Source organism: Carassius auratus, chromosome 26 (genome assembly GCF_003368295.1).
Source record: "Carassius auratus strain Wakin chromosome 26, ASM336829v1, whole genome shotgun sequence".
NCBI classification, from domain to species: domain Eukaryota; kingdom Metazoa; phylum Chordata; class Actinopteri; order Cypriniformes; family Cyprinidae; genus Carassius; species Carassius auratus.
The window spans coordinates 767,700-788,604 of NC_039268.1; the positions used below are offsets into that span (position 1 = coordinate 767,700).

The 20,905-nt window shown below is 35.0% G+C and overlaps 1 protein-coding gene across 9 annotated transcripts in view; it reads left to right on the forward strand.

Moving 5' to 3' along the window:
• Positions 1–872: 872 nt before the first annotated feature.
• Positions 873–20,905, forward strand: part of LOC113044013 (protein FAM13A-like) — a 41,507-nt gene continuing 21,474 nt past the window's right edge. For 7 of the 9 annotated variants that reach the window (XR_003275839.1, XM_026203588.1, XM_026203591.1 and 4 more), the window contains exons 1-8: positions 4,133–4,406; positions 6,184–6,393; positions 8,427–8,604; positions 11,382–11,529; positions 12,593–12,679; positions 15,045–15,107; positions 16,675–16,767; positions 18,732–18,955. Coding sequence is in view for 8 of the 9 variants with exons in the window: in XM_026203588.1 (XP_026059373.1) it covers positions 4,148–4,406; positions 6,184–6,393; positions 8,427–8,604; positions 11,382–11,529; positions 12,593–12,679; positions 15,045–15,107; positions 16,675–16,767; positions 18,732–18,955 (1,262 nt within the window). In the remaining variant the exon portion in view is untranslated. Of the gene's footprint in view, positions 1,101–4,132; positions 4,407–6,183; positions 6,394–8,426; positions 8,605–11,381; positions 11,530–12,592; positions 12,680–15,044; positions 15,108–16,674; positions 16,768–18,731; positions 18,956–20,905 lie in introns of those variants that run through there. The other 2 variants (XM_026203596.1, XM_026203595.1) reach the window with 2 other exon arrangements.

Here is a 20,905-nt window from a genome sequence, read left to right on the forward strand (position 1 = left end):
TTTTCTGGATACATCTTGTTAGGATTTCAAAATCCTCTGTAATAATGAAACCCAGGCCACATTTTGAAGTGATAATAATATGAGAAAATTTGTGCTGCTTCATTTTTTAATAACAGATTTGGTAAAAATTGAGTCTTGGCAAGATCGGACAGTAGGACTGAATCTTTTAATCTAAAGGCATATGTTGTAGACACATAGGAACTTATTTACAAAACTTACAGAATTTATTTATTTATTTCTTGTTAAACTTTTTATTTTTATTATTTTTTTAAAATCATGATTAGACTGGTAAATGAAGATAAAACAGCCAACAAGTGTCCAGCATACATTGAAAGCACTTCATGAAGTTTAAACAAGGTCATAACCTGGAATCTAGACACTTCTCAATGACTGTTTAGAAGCTCAAATATAACATTTCCTTTGATATATTTATAAATGCAAGTTTAGATTTGTTAAAAAGTTATTGTCTTTCAGTGACGCTTTGGAGATCTAGTGCTCTTTGTGCAAAACAATGTTTTATTCAGTACAAAAGCCTGTGCATACAAGTTAACATGCAGCTTAAGGTTTTCTCTTGATTTTCTCAGTTAAGTTGCAAAGGAGATTCTAAAATATAAAATCATAAAAACATGGGGGAAAAAAAGTCAGATAAGTTTCATTTTCTACTTGCTTTTTTTAAAATGTATGAAGACAAACAAATGCCCCTTACTTCAACAATGAAAAGTTGTGAATTGGTTATTGATGTAGCTTCCTCTCATTTGCCCTAAGTGGAGAGACTCTCAAAGGTTTGGGACAGCTGGTCATGTGACCCACAACACCAGCCAATTAGAGCGCAGGGCTCAGATTTCATTTGGTGGTGAGGAGTCACTAAGCTCCGCAGAGCTTTAGGAAAGGGAGACTGACTCATCTGCTTAGCCTCTAAAGTTTTCGAGTACGTTTAGCCCATCCAAAGATGGACTAAACAGCACATCAGACCCGGTGTCTTTGTTATGGGACGTTAAGGAAGCCACAGTAAGAAAGGAGAAGGAATTTGGAGAATTCATCACTTTACAGGCTCTTCCTGAAAGAAGAGGGAGATGGGGGCTGGAGCAATAACCATCTGTGTAAGTACAAAAAACATGTTGGTCAGCTCATTTTAAGGCAGGGAACTCAGTCAGCCAGTATTTAAGTGTGTATGTTTAAGTTGATTATTGTGGAGTATCTGCATGCATCAATGTGCAAGAGTCCCGGCTGTGATCCTGGACTTAAACCTGGGTAAAAGCCGATAGACTGAGGTCATTTCTTCCCATCTGTTAACAATGTCTCTTGTGTTAGGCCACCTGGACCTGACACTCTAGTGTGAGCTTCACTTAATGAAACTTTACACATAAGTTTACATTGCTTTGTTGCTTCTTTTTTTATTAGGACAGTAACCTCAAATGGACAACTCTGTATCTTATTAACCCTTAAAAGGTTCGTATTTAAGTATACATACTACTGTAGGGTACTTGTATGCACCTTTTAGGGTTAAATAAGGTAAAAAGTTGTCCCTTTTCAGAACTGTCCCAGTGACAAGCTGTTGTATCCCTAAAGATACAGTTTTGGAAAATGTAGTTAGTGTTGTAAAGTATGAGCTTGTGTTTGTATAATAGCAGAGAGGATCTGCAGCTGCTGCTAGCATGCGCTGCTACAACCAGTTGTTGTCAGGACCACACACAGCATGTGTGCGCACGCATGCGTGACATATCAACAAACACGCAGAGACCGGGTTTCACCCAACAGAATGAAATTGAACTAAGACCAAAAACCTGGATTTATGCTTTTGCAGCCAAGTTGGGGGCTATTATGATTTTTGTCAATGTTTTTAAAGTCTCTTATGCTCATCAAGACTGGATTTATTTATTCAAGCACAACTATATATATATGTAAATATATTGTAAAATAAACATCATTGCTGAAATCACTTTAATATGTTATTTTGCTTCTCAAGAAACATTTTAGTCATCGATGTCTAAAACAGCATTGTTTTTGGAAAATGATAAAATTTTTCGAGATTCTTTGATGAATATAAGGTTTAAAAGAATAGCATTTCTTTGACATCTTCTTTAACATTATAAATGTCTCTACTGTCACTTTTTATCATTTAAATATTTGTTTAGTTTTTGAGCTAATCTATTTTAACTCTTCAGCTAGAAATAATATAGGATCTCATGTGATATGAGGGTTTACTGAGGTGTATTTTTCAGTCTATAGGGGAGCGTTAGAAGATCCATTGATTCCCAAAAGAGTCAAAGCAGGGGGCGTCATTGTCAGAACCTGTGATGGAAACTTGCAGCACAAAGTTTTCTATTACTCTCATTGACTGTGAATAGCATGACTGTATGCTAATGCTAGGCTCTTCACGTATGAAGTGTTGTGAGGACCCTGTGTGGGGTTGGGGTGATTTTGTGGACATCTGTTCCTGTTGGTCTCTCATGAGAAGCTCAGACAGGCTTATGTTCTTAATAACTACTGGAGGAGCAAAATGCTAGAGACTTTAGCAGGAAGAATCAGATATAAAGCTTCTATGCTAATAATTAGTTATCATTATTATTTGAAAGAAATTGGTACTTTTATTCAACAAAAACAGTTTTTAAACAATGACATTTAGAAATGTTTCCTGAGCAGTAAATCAGTATATTACAGTGATTTCTGAAGGATTATGTGACTCTGAAGACTGGAGAAATTATGCTGAAAATTCAGCTATGCATCTCAGGAATAATTACATTTAAAAATATATTCAAATAGAAAACAATTCTTTTAAACTGTAATAATATTGCACAATGTTACAGTTTTAACAGTGTTTGTAATTAAATAAATGCAGCATTGGTGGGCACTTAAAAACATTTTTAAAAATCACTGATTATTAAGCAAATAAGGCCTTATGGTTTGTGTTAGTGAACTGACACTGAAGCACTGATTCACCTCACATTATGCTGTCATGCCTTCAAAATAAATGCACTTATATGGTAAGGTACTCCTACTATTGGTATTTGAGCTGATTATGCGTAGGCTATAGCATAAACGTGTGTTTACAAAGTGGCCTGGGTCATGCACTGCTGAAAAAGGAAATTTCGTACAGAACACGCAGTTAGAAGATGCTCACATGACTGTAGAGAGACTGTAGAGAACAGAATGAGCAGGCAATCTGTGCGTTTATTGCATTTTAAAAACTACTGCAGAAAGATAGTATATGCACATGCAGCCTTGCTATAAAATCTCAAACTAGCCCAAAATGGTTTGCTGCTCTTAGCTAATTTAAGCTGAACTAGGTCACCAGTCTTAGGCTGATTTAAGATTTGTAAATTATTACATAAAAAAAGCGTAACCCTTTAACAATTTACAATGGTAAACATACTTTCATAGCTAACTATTGTCCATCATACTACTTATCAATATGTGTTTTGAAAACTATTAAAATATGTAATTTTGTAAAATTATCAATAAAATAAATTGTAAATAATAATAATTTAAAATGACAAATAAATATCAGTTTAACGTTTTCCCGTCATTTTAGCATGCTAACGGTTAACAGGTAACTTGTTTAAAAAAAAATCATGTTTTTTTTTTATTTCTCTGAATATAAATATTAGCATAAATAATATAATATGAACAAACTAAACTAAAACTTAATAAAATCTATATATACATAAAAAATGTGTTACCTAGTAAATACAACTCAGTTTAAAATATCAACAAAAACTACAATAATATATCAACAATACTAAAATAACAATACCTTACACTTTAGGTGTCTATTACTTAATAAACCTCTTTCCTGATTAACTCAATTGATTATAGTTTTCATTGAAAGGAAAATATTTGTTCACCACATCAGTATAACTTCCTGACTGCATACGATTCAAAGCTTTCTTCCTCGAATACATAACAAGCTCTGTTCTCTAAGCACAGCTGATCTTGACATACTGTCAGCTTGAGTGTGTTTCCTCTCACCTGGTTACAGGTGCATGGCAACCTCTCCTGACGTAGACACACACACACACACACACACACACACACACACACACTAGTCTCCCTCCCTTCTGTTTCCTGCCACTGACAGATCCACCTACATAGGCAGTGGGAAAAGTCTCTCATATAAAGGCTGATAGATGGACTAGGGGTCATCAAGATGCAGACGGTCAGAGCAGTGGATGTGGTTGACTGCTCCTTTCTCTTCTGTTTTTCCCAGCACAACAAGGCAGCCGTTCAGATAAAGGAGGACATGAAGAGGATGGTGCAGCTGCCCATGATCAAACCCTCTCCAGCCACCGCCACGGGGAGGAAGAAGATCTTCGGCGTGTCTCTGCTGGAGTTGAGAGATCTGGGACTGGTCGAGGACGGGGTTCCTGTGGTGGTCCGGAGTATGGTGGAGTATCTGGAAAAGCATGGTAAGTGTTGCTCTCAGCTCATGTGTTAGACCTGATCACAGTTGGTGGGAGAAATCTGATCTGGGGACAATGATAAAGAATTAAAAGTAACCTGAGTATTTCTTCAGTGAACCATTATAACGCTTTAAGCATCTAATAGCACATCACATCCTGATCCTGGCCTACTGCATTTTTTACAAAGAAGAACTCATCAGGTGACTGATACAGGCCTAGGATTTATTGGACAATTTATTATTTATGATTGTTTTCAGAGGTGCGGCAAATGCCATATAACAAATAGCGGACTATTTGTTTCCGACTTTATAGGGAATGATTCTAGGGCAAAAAATGTATATATTATTTTGTAATACTCTTTTTTTTGTTCTGTTTTCTATTTTTATTTTGAAATTAAAGTTTTTACTTAATATAGATAGAATTATTAAAAATTAAATTTATAAATCTATAACTTATATTTCTGTATTTTAGGTGTTGTGACTAGTCAAAAAGTGACTAGTTTTTTTTCTGTTTTTTTAGATCATTTTAATTGCCTTTGATTTTAAGTAATCCTGTTGTGTGACTTGCATTTTTAAAATACAAATATTATTTTGTAGTCTTTAAAAAAAAAAAAGACAAATATTTGAGTTTATCCAAAACGTTTGACTATTTATTGAAATTCTTATCCATGCATTTTCTTATACATGAATTTAAAACTTTTTAAAGTCAATTACATGTTCTCTTTGTGTGTGTGTGTGTGTGTGTGTGTGTGTGTGTGTGTGCGCGTGCGTTTGTGTGTGTGTGTGTGTGTGTGCGCGCGTGCACGTGCGTTTGTGTGCGTGTGTGTGCGTGCTTCTTTTGAAGAATACTGTGGGTTCACTCAGTGCACCATGTTGGCTGAAGTGAATCAACTGGCAAGCAGTGTGTTTTTCTACCTGCCAATAGTACATAATGTCTAAAAACATAAAATCACAGCTTTTACTATTTTAGTGAATGGCTCCAAGCCTTTAGCTCAACAAAGACCGAGCTGTGGCTATTAAAATTAGGTAACTGGGTACCGGATCAAGGTCGAACCAAATAAAAAAGGAAAGATGTGTGCACTCAAGAAGCAGCATGATTTCTAATCGTATTTCTTCAAAACATTCAGTAATATTTATTTATTTACGGTAAAAATACTAAGCTTATCATTATACAGTCAGTTAAAAAAGCATTATTTTTTATTTATTTAAAAACACAAAAGATAATAGAAAGCACTATAAATGTACAATAATAATGATAATAAAAAACCTCCTACATAATCCCACCTCTGTCCTCTAAAACTCATTTGTTAGTGAAGAACTGTGATTGACAACAACATGACAAAACCGCAAGGATGAAATGGAGAACAATATTATTTTATATAACAATACTTTTCAACATATATTATATTAATTTCACTTCCTATTGACTTTTCCCTTGAAATCAACTCTCAGGTCTTAAAAAGACTAGAATTGATATTTGTTCTAACTGTAGTACATCCTGTTTTCCTCTGGATGCTGCTATAACCCTTCAGAGAAGACGGGCTGAGCCTTTGACATGTCAGCACGAAACTGTGCAAGAATTTTACTTAAGCTTGATTTTTCTGTCGATTTTATGGCGTTGATCAAATATCTTCTCATATTTATTTTTATTTTTTTAAAGATTAGTTTGTCAGTTGAACTAAAAGTGCCATAACTACGTGTTGAAACCTTAAAATGTTGTTAGTTTGAACTACAAATGGACTTCCAGAGCTTCATGTCTGTCTCATGGTGCCACGATCTGCCAGGTCTTCGTCTGGAGGGTCTGTTCAGAGTAAACGGCAGCGTCCGGACTGTGGAGAACCTGCGGAAGAGGTTTGATGGAGGAGAAGAGGTGGATCTGCATCAGGATTCAGACCCCTGTGCTGTGGCCAGTTTACTGAAACAGTTCTTCAGGGATCTGCCTGAAGGTCTCATCCATCCCTCCATCCACAGTCCTCTCATTCAGCTGTACCAGGGTGAGGCAGCTTTAGTCTTCATGTTTGGGTGCTGTGGTGTAGTACTTAAAACATCTGGACTGGTAACTGAAAGATTTTAAACTTCGGAGACTTTTTGGGGACATGGTCAGAGAAAATATAAGGCACGACGTTCTTGAGAAGTAATGATTTCGTCTTTCATTTGTATGCCTAATTATAGAAAAGCCAACGATAAACGTCAGACTTAAGAAGTTAAGAAATGATACCATTTCAATTCAAAACGACCATGTTTGAGAAAAAAGTCATGTAGTTTATCCCTGTTTTATCATTAGTCATTAGTTTAAGATTTAATGTAAAAATGTTGTCAAATATGGATTGGGTAAACTGGCAGTGGGCGGGTTTCACAAACCAAAACAAAGACCAACATTTCGGCCCAGACGCACATTTTTCAAAAAGAATAACTGACTGTAGCATTGTTTTTCAGATAAACAAGAATGATAACTTAGCATGTTTCTTAAATATCTGCAAACATATTATAGTATTTTTATGCTTTAGTAGAGTCAAAAACATGCATAAAACACCTATAAAGGGATATGGGAAAGAAAACATAAGCTGAAATGAGAAAAAAATATATTTCATAGCTAACAATTTTTTTTTTTTTGAAGTGGAGTCATAAGGAAAATGTTTTGCATGCAAATGCAACACCTTTAAAATTTTCCTTATTATATTTTTCCATCACCTTGTCCACTTATCCTTATGCACGTTTTAGATATATTATTATATATTATATAATTAACAATATTTGCAATATATGTCACCGGTTTTAGTGCCAGTCAAACCTGTTAGGCTGTTGATCAACTGAAATTATTTGGGTGAAGGTTATGGTTCTATCTAAGGCTCATGAGTCATAGTCAAAGTAAGTGCTTTAAATCATGATCTGTGTTTTCTTACTGCCTAAAGAGCTCTAGGCAAGATGTTGGCTTTAGTACTTTAATACATTTCATTGTATTGCTGGCTTGCGTCCATTCAAATTGGAAAAAATTTGAATTTGCAACTGTATCATCACTTACTGACTTCTGCGACGTGCAGAGAGGAGACTTTACTTGATTAATGTTATCTTGGTGTCAGAGATCAGCGGTGCACCAATAAACACCTCAGTTTCATATTAATGCTTCCCAAGAAAGAATTTGAACATGAGCTGATTTTTTTGTCTGTGGTGTATTTCCACTGCAAAACAATAAGAAATGCTGCAAACATCACTGCAAATTTTGAGAAAGGCAGCAGCAAAATCAGTCATTTTAGGCCACAACAATCAGAAAAAAAGTCCTGCGAAATCCTGGAGGGGTTGATATATATATACATATATATGATTTCTAGTAAATTCTAGCTTAGCTTTCACGATCATAGGGAGGTTCCTCTATTTCATTAGTAGTTATAGCAGGCACAATTCAGCAATTTGACGTGTCACTTTCTCTTCCCATGTCCACACACACTATTAAAGCCATCACCCTTCACCTACTTCGTACAGAGTAGTTCCTAGTCAGCTTTATTCACTTCCACATTTACTATTCACCTTAAAAACGCCACAAAAATCCTTGTCAACACTTCGTGTTTTGCAGCTGTTACTGCTTTGTGGCTGTTTCTGTGACAGCTTTAGCTAAAATAGAAAATATATTACCACAATTTAAAAATGACAAATATTATGAAAATATTTATTATTTACTATAATGTAAATTGAATAATAATAATTTATTTTTATAAATGCATTACTGCAGTGTATTTATTTTTTGTCAAATAATTAGTAGTTAGTTTGAGTTTGTCAACAACTAACCCAAAAGGAAAATGTATAACAATAAAAAAATTATAATTTAAAATGTATTATTATTATAAATGTGAATGATTAATGATTTATTTATTTATCAATTAATTAATTATAAAATATACCTGTATTGAAATTTTTCACAGAGTTTATAAGGTGATTTAAATCATTTAAAGTAGCATTTTCTATTACTTTGATCATATTGCTTTACCAAAAATATCAAATCCTTTATTATATTTCTGTGTTGTTCTGTCAGAATCCAGTGAGGGTGACTTCTGTAAGGACCTGCGTGAGCTCCTACTCCAGCTGCCAGATATCCACTACAGTCTCCTGCATCACTTATGTCACTTCCTGTCCCAGGTGGAACAGGAACATGCTCATAACCGCATGACCGCCACCAACCTGGCCACGGTGTTTGGGCCCAACGTCTTCCAGTAAGTCACAGTCACACAGCTCAAAAGCAAAGCAATCAAAATTTTTTTACGTCCATATTAGCTGACCCATAATCTGATACCCATCATGTCTTCAAGTAACTTCTTTACTTTGCATTTAAGTTCAAGGTAATTGCAGAAAGCTCTAAATGTTAGATGCTCTGCATGTATCTGCAAGCTATTTGAATGATGTTTCCTCCGCTCATTGCCAAAAGGTGCATGTTATGTGATCTGCGTGTCATGTTCTCAGTCTGGCTTCTCATTGGCTGTATTTCAGAGTGATCGGGACTCATGTTTCCAAGACACACTTTACACAACCCTTGACCAACTCTATAGAGCATAGTTTCAATGCCTGCACAGTGATGAATTATTCTGTTTGTCATTAGTGTACTGTAACTTCAAAAATTCACACTATTTTGTTTATTTATTTATGTATACTGTTTATTATTATTATTATTATTATTTAAAAAAATTTACAGGGTATTTGACATTACTTTATGTTAATTTACTATATAATAATTTACTATATTAGTGTTCCTGTAGCTCAATTGGTAGATCATTGCATTATCAAGGGCAAAGTTGGGGGTTCGATTCCCCAGGAACACGATATTTTTCAGTAACACTTTTCTGAATTCTCACTATTAATTAGTTGCTTATTAGCATGCATATTACTAACATATTGACTGTTTATTCGTTCGTTTCAGCACATATTATTGCCTTATTCTGCACGACCATATTTTCCCTTAACCCTATCCCATACCTAAACAACAACCTTACTAGCTATTAGTAAGGAATATATTAGGAGTGTATTGAGACAAAAAGTTGTAATTAATAATGAGTTATTAGTGAGAATTGGTCCATAAATTGAAAAGTGTTAACTTATGTTGCGGGAAAAAATAAACCATACAGTTTTGTCTAGTAATTGTACTTTTTTTTTCTTTAAACATAATAAAAAAAAAAAAAATATATATATATATATATATATATATATATATATATATATATATATATATATATATATATATATATATATATATATTTACATAATTATGATTTACCAAAGCATGATTTTCTTTTCTTTTTTTATTGATATAATCCTATAAATTATAACTTTAAATCTTGACGGTTTAAATTGTCATTGCATCATTAAAAATAATTCTTTGAAATACGTGTTGGGTGCAAGTTTCGGCTTTCTTGTGGCTAGCTCTCCTGGCTTCGGACTCCAATAGAGGGGGCCAAAGTCTGGGGGGAGTTCTTTACTCGATGTCAGCGCTAACACAAATATCACTTACATACGCTCTGTGTGGTCATAAATTACTTGGTTGCTATTTTCAGGCATAGAAACACTCAGGGTGATTATTCACAAGTGAATAGCTCTGAGAAAAAAACTCAAAAAGCATTCAGATGTGTACCTCCATACATAACTAACTATACATCCAGATTTAACTCTCTACTAAAATTTTCAATGTAGTTTATGTCTTACAGAGGCTGGTCATGAAGTAATGTGACATGCTTCGTCAAAATAATTGTTGCATCAATTCATTTGAAATATGATTTTATTTGTTCCCTGTTATAGTGACTTGAAAGGAAGTTGCCAGCTATTGTAATATGAACACAATCTCTTATAACACATCAGCCACTCAGTTTCAGCCACAACATGTGTGTTTGAGACCTCAGCCTCTGTGTAACCTCAGATCAGTGAGGTGGAAGTGACAAAACTGTTTTCTGTTTTAGGCACATACCTTTCTTCTTCTCTGTACAGCATGTTCTCTTTATGGTGAATAATAAAATCATAAATACAGCTGTCAGACGAGCACTCTGTGACCCAATACAGTAGCATTTACTGTATATTTTATCACGCCGTCGTGGGACAGTATCTCAGTGTGGCCTCTCACAAAGAGAGAATAATTATTTAGTTTACAAAAAAGTTTGCTTTTTAAACATTTTACCTAAGTGACAGGAAATAGTTTTTATAAAACAGAGAGTTCCGGTCCTTGATTCTGATTGGTTGAGCCAATGTTGTAAATCTCTCTACAAACATACACCTTTGTTTACGTTTGTGTGGTGCTCGGCAACCACTTTGTTTGAACCACAACCATTTCTGATGAACTACGTTGTTTGGCGAAAAAATTATGTTTTTATTAATATCATTACACTTTGTTTGCTGTTTTATTTTGTGAAACCTTACTAAATATATATGGAATAACCTTCTTGGGGCTCAAGGGCCTTTTTGACGATAAAATGTCACCTTGATACCATAATGACATTTTTTTTCCATCACATTTTTATGAAAAAAGTTGGTTTATTCCTGATTTATTTTTGCATTTCCATTTTGTTCATATTAATTAATTTATTGTATTTAATTTAATATGAAATGTGTATATATATATATATATATATATATATATATATATATATATATATATATATATATATATATATATATATATATATATATATATATACTTTTTTTTGCGTATTTTGTCTATTAGTATCGGACAGTGTGCAGAAAGCAAAGTGAGAGAAAGAGAGGGGAGCAGGATTGGGAAAGGATCTCAAACTGGGATTCAAACTCGGGACACCCATAGTGCAACAGCACAATATATCAGCACCAAATGTATTCACTGTTATTGCATTATTTATATATTGCTCAGTTGATTGTGATATGTCAATGCTTATGATTTATTACTTTAAAAAAGGAGTTAAATGTTGTTTCTGGTTTTCTAATTTAATGTGGCAGCACTCTGTCTGTTTTCACAGCATGTGTGTGTTTTCTGCAGTGTGTCATCTGGTTTTGACGGTATACGGGAGCAGAATATCTGTAACAACATTATGGCCAAGCTGATCCAGAACTACAGCACTATCTTTGAGCCTGCGGTGGAGAGAAGACTAATCGAAGAAGAACCTTCAAACCTCATCAAAGTCAAAGTGAGTAATGACAAAACATACAGTATTAACCCCCAATGCACTGCCACTTCACTTGCCCTTGGTTCTGTACCATAGACAAAATTATTAAAGAATAATAAATAAAATTGTTCAGTGCAACACAATTGTCCTTGAAATGGAGGCATTTAATCTTAGTACATGCAAACAAACTAAAATTGGGGTTCAAACCAGTGTTATTTTAGTATCTTTACTATCCTAGTATTTATCATTTTTAAATTAAGAATAATATTTATAATTGATAACATATATCCAGAAATTTGTTATTTGCAAAATGTGACCCCGGACCTGGTCTTAAGTCGCTGGGGTATATTTTTTGCAATATTATCGATTTTTAATTTATGCCAAAAATCATGAGGATATTTAGTAAAGATCATCTTCCATGAAGATATTTTGTATATTTCCTAACATAAATATATCAAAACGTAATTTTTAATTAGTAATATGCATTGCTAAGAATTCATTTGCACAACTTTAAAGGTGATTTTCTCAGTATTTAGATTATTTTGCACCCTCAGATTCCAGATTTTCAAATAGTTGTATCTTGGACAAATATTTTCTAATAAATCATACATCAATGGAAAGCTTGTTCTTTTTCAGCTTTCAGATAATGCAATCTTAATTTAAAAAAATTGACACTTTAGACTGATTTTGTTCTCCGATTTGTTAGATTTGAACATCTGAAGTACACCAAATGCCTTCAAAACTGCAGAGCAACTAAGAATATCAACCCATGTATATGAATGCATCTTTCACAACCCAAAACATGTCACTTTCTCCTGTTTCAGCTTAGTGGTCACATGCCTCTGTGTCTGCCTGACCTTGCTTTGTTGCTGTTTGAACCGACTCGTCAAAACTGCAAGACGTCATCATGCTATCTCTCCTATGCCACCATCAACAGTGTCTGCTTTTCCCTTTAGTTTCAGCTGTCACATGAAATTGTGTTGTTTTGTGAATGCATCGCTCATGTGCACTGATGCTTTGTTGCTGTAGTCAGTGGGTTCAAGTGATCCCGCGTGAATCCCTGAGTCTATTGTTTTGTTCTCAGGAGGCCAACACAAACACTGAAAACACAGAGACTTCAACTTTCAATCCTGCTCCGAAGGCACACGCTCCACATGTCACAAAGATGAAGGTACGGGTGATAGTATACACTGTGTGTGTGTGTGTGTATTTGTAGATGCCTGTATTAACAACCTGCTGCGGTACACAGAGCAGTGTGGGTTTGTTTCCACAGCCCATGTCAAATTCCAGTGACATAGCACTTAAACCACCAGCAATCCAATAACTCTGCTTGCCCTGAGGGGAAAGTTACAATCACAAGACTCGGCTTTGAGTTTAATCCAAATGATGCAGATCTTAAGTCAGTCAAAAGCTATTTTTTTAAAGGAGTAGTTGGGCTAAAAATTAAAATTTGTTGAAAACGTATTCACCCTCAGGCTCTCAAAAATGTTGATAAGTTCTTTTCTCTTCATCAGAACAGATTTGGCGAAGTTTAGCATTGCCTGACTTGCTGTAGCATTGAATGGGTGCCGTCAGAATGAGAGCCCAAACAGCTGATAAAAACATCGCAATAATCCACAACTCCAGTCCATCAAATAACATCAAAGATACATGTTTGTAAGAAACAAATCCATCATTAAAACATTTTTAACTTCACAATTTCACTTCTGGCCAAAATATATGAGTCCATAATTCATAATAATGCTTCCTAAAAAAGTCCATCTCCTGATTCAGACCAGAGGTAGCAATATTGTGGATAGAGAACTTGTATTTGAGCCAGAAACAATAGTCTGAAGTGGAAAACACCTTTATGATGAATTCTTCTTTCTTAGAAACATGAAGCTTTTCACTTCACCTGACATTAATTGGTGGAATGGAGTGGTGTGGATTACTTGTGAATTATTGTGACGTTTTTATCAGCTGTTTAGACTCTCATTCTGACGGCACCCATTCACTGCAGAGCATCTTTTGGTGAGCAAGCGAAATAATGCATATTTCTCCAAATCTGATGTGACGAAGAAACAAACTCATCTACATTGCGGATGTCTTTTCCTTTAATAGTCATTTGGACTTTTTCAGCACTTAAAGACCTTTACCACAGATGAGGCTGGGACATAAAACTAGGGGCTCGATTAAACCTCTTGGTATTTACATCATGCTGACTTTGGATTCTTGTGACCTTAATTCCTGTTAAAGGGATGTATTTGTCTTTCCGATGGGTATTAAAGTTACACCCCGAGGTGTTTTCGTGGACTACAGGATGTGTTTGCTCATGCAATGAGGAACAACACTGAGTGAAAGATGAAGAACAGATCTACAGTAGCTCATGCCAAGTGCACCTCTTGATAAACACTAAGTCAATGAATATATGAAGTCATTAAGTCATATGTGTATTTGCTTGCTTGATAAATTTCACAAGCAGGCAGATTGTAATTGAGTTTTACTCTTACACGCCGGATGTTAAATGCACAAAGAAAGAGAGCTCTGTTTTCTGTCAGTTCAATTGAATTAACATTCCCTCTCAAGTGGATGAGGTCAGTTGCATATGACGGTGGTCATGCGTACGTGCTCAGAACCGCACGGTGTAGTGTTTACGTGTCTGCTGGAGACGGGCTGGGTCTCATGTTTGTGTATGTTCTCTCTATGAAGCAATGTGAACCATGATCCTCTTAAATGACTGGCATGATGTTTTGCTAACAATAATATTGTTTCTGTAGATTGAAAAACCTTGTATGAAGGTACTCGCCCTCTGGGCACAAGTTTTTCCAAGTACTGGTCAAAGGTTTGGGGTCGGTAAGATTTTGCAAAATTTTTAAAAAGAAGTCTCTGATGCTCAACAATGGCGCATAAATGTAAATCCGCATTTTCAGCATCATTCCCCCAGTCTTCAGTGTCGCACGATCCTTCAGAAATCATCCTAATATGCTGAATTGATGCTCAAGAAGCATTTTTTATTATTGTTATTATCAATTAAGAAAACTCCTTAAACTGTTTGTGGAAAAAACAGCGTTTATTTGAAATCAAAATCTTTTTAACACTATCTTTACCATCACTTTTGCTCAATTCAGTGCAATCTTGCTGAATAAAGAAAATGCCTCTAACTTTTAACAGTGATGTTCTTCTGCAACTCATATGTTTTATACAGTTTTTGAGATGCCCATGTTACTATAAACGGTAACACTTTAGTATTGGGTCCAATTCACACTAATAACTAGTTGCTTATTAGCATGTCTATTATTAACATATCGGCTGTTTATTAGTGCTTATAAAGTACATATAATGCATGACATCCATAATCCTACCCAATACCCTAAACTCAACAACTGCCTTATAAACTATTAATAAGCAGCAAATAAGGAGTTAATTGAGGCAAAAGTCATAGTTAATGGTTAGTTAATAGTGAGAATTGGACCCTAAAATAAAGTGTGACCCTATAAACTTTAAATGTAATAGATTGTATGTCGAAATCATTTGATCAATCACTATCATCTTGTTAGGTCACAAAGTGCACGCCAGTTGAAAATTCAGATGATCCTTTACCAACACCAAGAAAAAAGAAGGTAAGTTATATAGTCTTTGTGTTTTAAAAACTTAAAACTCCTGTCTTCTACAAAATATGATTGTTAAGATCAGTCTGGCTATGTCATACGATAAATAAAGCTTCACAATTCCTGCTCATAGAACTGCTGTAAATTACAAACCTCATTCACTAGTTGCAAATCAATAAAATTGGATTGCAGTGGTGCAATTATAGTCAGTTCATGGTATAATCAAGTGCTTGTTGTGTGAATTCCCTTTGGGCCTGATCTATTTAGCATCCAGCTTTATTCTATTAATCAGAAGTTGGTTGAGTTTACATCCTCATTGTGGCTTCCTGGAAGGAAGAGTCTTCACATTCAAAAATCTGAAATATATATTTTTTCCCATCTTCCACCTTCCTGAAATATCTCCGCCAAGGAAGGTCTGAACACACGACAGCTTATGCTGTGTTTTTGTGTTCTCTTTGAAATCCAAAGCTATTATTGAAAGCCCTCTGTTTACACAGACATGTGGTACTGAGGTGATAAGGCCTGTGGGAGAACCGTCGAATCGGCGAACTGGTGTCGTAAACAGGCTGAGAATTGCTGATGGAAAAAATACATGATGGGACTTTCATGAAAAATAAGACCACTTCCTACAGCGGAGACGTTTCCAATTACATAAGCGGTCGATGAAATCTTTCAGTTCAACACGTAGTGCTCACTCGGATTACCTCACTTTGTTTTGGGTGAACCAGCATAAACAAACACTTTATACACGTGATAGTTTAACACGTTCGAAAGGCGTTATCTTGAACGTTTTAGCAGATAAAGGAGATTTCTCTTATTTATTGACTTGTTTCGTAGCACGAGTCAAATACTCGTTGTGGTTATCTCCCGAAACTGAAATATTTCCTTGTTTTGGAGGATTACGTTTTACTTGGCATGAAGTTTTATGATTCGTTTTTTTTTCTATTGTTCTGATCGACATGGGTCAAAGGTTACAGAGATCTTATTTGTCCTACGCTTACGGTATGTGAACTTTGCATTGGGATGTCTTGGAGGTTCAAAGAGTTTACAAAAATGTACAGCGTCTTTGGTCGCAGCTACACGAACTATTGATATTTGATGGTGTCAGCTGTCGCTTCCATCTATGTTTAAGCTTACATAATTTGATTTGAGCATTTTGTTGAGTGTTCAGTCGAGGTGACTGATTATCAACGAGGAGGTTAATCTGGGAGGTGTGTTATAAGCCTCTGTTGAAATGTAAGGGAGTCAGGTTTGTTATGAGAAGTGAGGACAGAGAAACATCTAGATCTGGAGTCTTGGAAAGAAAAATGAAACTTTGTTTTATTAAACTCTGATACCTCTAATCATGCGGTTTCTTGTTTCTAAATTTAGTGGGTGTTAAAGGCGGCTAACAGATCCAGTAGAAAAGCACCACCCACATGTTATACTGAGAGAAGACTTCTAGTAAAAATCTAGTTCTGTTATTCTGGAAGTTGTTTTTAAAAATCATGTTTTATAGTTTACTGTAAACACACAATGCATCGTCTGTTAAAACTGTAATTTTAAGGTTTGTAGCCTGATTTCTCTGTGTTTTTGTCAGGTCACTCAAAGCACTCCAGTTGAGAATACAGACCAGTCAAGAGAAAGTGAGTCTAGTCCAGACAATCCTGTACCAACACCGAGAAAAAAGAAGGTAAGAAATGATGCAAGGTTTCAGCAAAGAGCAGGGAAAAGTTTTATTTTGTGTACTTTACTAGTGGAATAGTTTACCAAAACTTGGCCAGTAAGATGTATTTTTTTTTTAAAGAAATTATAAATTTATTGAACAAGAACAGATTGATATTTTAAAACACTTTATAATGTAACCAAAGATTTGTATTTGTTTCTTAACAAATGTTGTTCTTTTAAACCTTCTTTTGATTAATCCTAGTTTCTAAAAATAGTTTTAACTGTTTTCTGCATTGATAATAATACGATATCTTTTAGCAATAAATCTACTTATTGGAATGATTTCTGAAGGCTTATGTGACACTGAAGACTGGAGTAATGATGCTGAAAATATAGCTTTACATCACAGGAATAAATTAGATTTTAAATATACAATACAGACCAAAAGTTTGGACACACCTTCTCATTCAAAGAGTTTTTTTTATTTTCATGACTATGAAAATTGTAGATTCACACTGAAGGCATCAAAACTATGAATTAACACATGTGGAATTATATATTGAATTATATACATAACAAAAAAGTGTGAAACAACTGAAATATGTCATATTGTAGGTTCTTCAAAGTAGCCACCTTTTGCTTTGATTACTGCTTTGCACACTCTTGGCTTTCTCTTGATGAGCTTCAAGAGGTAGTCACCTGAAATGGTCTTCCAACAGTCTTGAAGGAGTTCCCCGAGAGATGCTTAGCACTTGTTGGCCCTTTTGCCTTCTGTCTGCGGTCCAGCTCACCCCTAAACCATCTCGATTGGGTTCAGGTCCGGTGACTGTGGAGGCCAGGTCATCTCATCACTCTCCTTCTTGGTCAAATAGCCCTTGATGCCTTCAGTGTGACTCTACAATTTTCATAGTCATGAAAATAAAGAAAACTCTTTGAATGAGAAGGTGTGTCCAAACTTTTGGTCTGTATTGTATATTCAAATAGAAAACAGCTATTTTGAATTGTAATAATATTTTTATTACAATAATATTAATATTTCACAATTACATTACAAATAAATGCGACCATGGTGAGAATCAGAGGCTTATTTAAAAAATAAAATAAAGAAAATCGTATTACTCCCCAAATGTTTGAACAGTAGTGTAGGTGAATGAGTTCTGGGGCTAAAATTGACATAAAAGAAGTTCATATTATCTTCTAAAGCTGTATGTTTGTGGGACGAGCTGACTGAAATCTAACTTCTAATTTAACTTCTAATGAATGTCTAACATCTTAAAGATCACCCCATGGTGTCCTGTGCTTTTGCATAACGTTAGTGCTTCAACCCATCTATAAACACTAAAACAACGATTTTCTGGTGCTGTTTGCGTCATTAACACATTAGTGTATCGATGTCCAGATTTCGCTTAGTTACTGTGCCTTAAATAGGTCCCACGTGGGCTGAGATCGATAGTGTCCTCTTTACCATAGTCAAAGCCATTACCTACTGACCGTCTGTGCCTTCGGGACTAAGTGCGTGTTATGTGACTTTATCTCATTTGCTTTGTGAGTTAAATTTGGTCATCCCTTCTACTTTGCTGTACCAGATTGGCCTGTTATTCACAAATCAATGCTCAAAAGTTTGGATTTCACATTCCCTTCTGGCTAAACACGGTTGTGGTCCTAGGATAGTGGCAGTCTTGCATTAAACCTTATAGTTTAAGGTCTGCTTATCATTTGCATCATCTAGTGACAATGGATCGATCTGAATTTGACTTGGCTCGTGTGCGTGTGAGATTTTTTAGCTATTACACTTATTCAACAGGTTTCCGGCATGTACAGCCTTTATCGGTTAGAAAGGTAAGACAAATGTGAGCTAAGTTGTTATTGTGCTGTATAACTATCTTCATGTTGGTGTTTCCTGGGGTCTTCAAACTAATGGATTTTCTTGTAATGAATGTACATTTCTGTCCATCTGTCTTCATCTTTCTTTCGATTTCTGTCTTTCAGGTGAAGAAGATAAAGACAGAGGCTGTGCCGAGATCTTTTCCTCAGCCTGCTCCCTCCAGTGATCCTGTTTCCAGGCCTTTGACCCATCTTCCAGACAGAAGCCCGGGTGCTAGAGCTCCGTTTCCTCCACACTCTCCAGAACGGAGCATCAGCTCCAGCGCTGACGGCATTAACCTGAGCCCTCGGACCGCAAGCCCTGCCAGATCCACAGAGATCTTCAACAGGTCTGTGTCCTTTGCATATATATTAACTGCTGCGTGAACATTAATTTATTTTATTTTTTATTTTATTACAATCCCTATGACTTATTTTTTTATTTATTTTTTTATTACAATCCCTCAAAACAAATTTTATTTTATTTTATTTTATTTTATTTTATTTTATTTTATTTTATTTTATTACAATCCCTATGACTTTTTTTTTTTTTTTTTTTTTTATGGCATGCATGCTTACCAAGGCACCAAGGCTCCATTTTTTGGATCCAAAAATACAGTAAAGACAGTAATATCGTGGAATATTATTACAATTTAAAATAACTGTTTTCTATATTTTAAAATGTGATTTATTTCTGTGACGCAAAGCTGAATTTTCAATTCACTTTTAATAGCATTTTATTATTATTAATGCAGAAAATTATAAATCTTTTGTAAGATTATAAATATCTTTACTGTCACTTTTGATGAATTGAATGTGCCCTTGGTGAAAAAAAAATACATTTATTAAAAAAATATATTTTGAACTGCTCTGTATATACCATGTACTGTCTGTAAAAATGTTTAGCAGCACAACAGTACATAACAATACAAATATAATCATGTTCAATGTTACCTTATCAATAGATTAAACTATACATATGTATACAGGTTAATTGCCTGCTTTACGTTGTATCCTTTATCTTTACTGCAGATCTAGAAATGCCAAAGAAAGTTAAAAGCTTTGAACCAGACAATAATCCTATGAAATCTAGAAAAGACGAGATCCGCTGCACACGGTTTAACAACATTAAAAACTCTTAAATTCTTATCTGAGCTGCCACAGCCTAGTTGTGTGTGGGTTATGTATGCATTTATTTATTATTTTTACTGTACTTACCAACATTAGCCCTATCCTAAACACAAGACACCGATAAATGGAGAACTGTTCTGAACGGTTCTGAAAAAAGCATTAAGAAATGTAACATTTTAGTATCCTTTTCCCCTTTCACCCTTGTCCCCTTTTGGCTCTGTAATATGTTGTAAACTGAGAGGAAATATGATGCTAGTGACTCATCATCATGAGTTTTTACCATTCAGCTGAAGTTTTTATAGACTCATAAACACAAGACACAAGAAATTTAAATTCTAATACAAAATCAAGTTCAGTAAGATAGTTGTCGTTTTACTGCGCTAAATGTTTTGTAGGGAAAGTGTTTGTAAAAGAAAATATTAAAGTTTCCTTTTTTGGGGGTGAACTTTGCATTTTCTCAGATACTTCAACATGTTCGAAAATGTAGTCACTTGTCCTAAATAGATTTTGTTTTTCTTACACAGACGCCACAAGCATGTCAATAAGAACAACTGATGTGAGAGTGTCTGTATACCTGACACACTTATGTAACACAGTCTGGGTAAATGTAATAATAACTTGCTCCAACTCTGGAATGACTTTCCTTTTCACAGCTGATGTTATCAAACCCAACACCTGGTTCCTCTGTCCCCTTTAAGACTAATATTATCTTCAATTGAGGAATTTTAGAAGTAGTAACTGCATGAGAATTAGAAAACTGTAATTATAATATGTCACTTTCCATATGTATATGTGGACCTTGCATCTTCCTGTGGGCCCTTGAAAGGAACAGAAATCCTACAATCTCGCCTTTTTATCGGCTTACAACATACTTCTGTGCCTGCTGTAGAGCTACCAGCGTATATACATCTCAAGAATGGATTTAGTTGAAAGTTCTTGTGACGTTTGAACCTGTAGATTAATGTGTTGATTAAACTTTGATCATTAAAATTCTCCTTGATGTAGCGAAGTGGTACTCTTTTTTTCCCATAATTTCCTGCAGAACAAAAGCTTTGTTGTTCACTCTGGGAGGCTGTGGCTAAGCAGGATTTCCGTTTTTGTAATTCATGACGGCAGTTATTATTTTAATACCCTTGTCAGACTGTGTAACACCACTTAAGAGCTGGAAA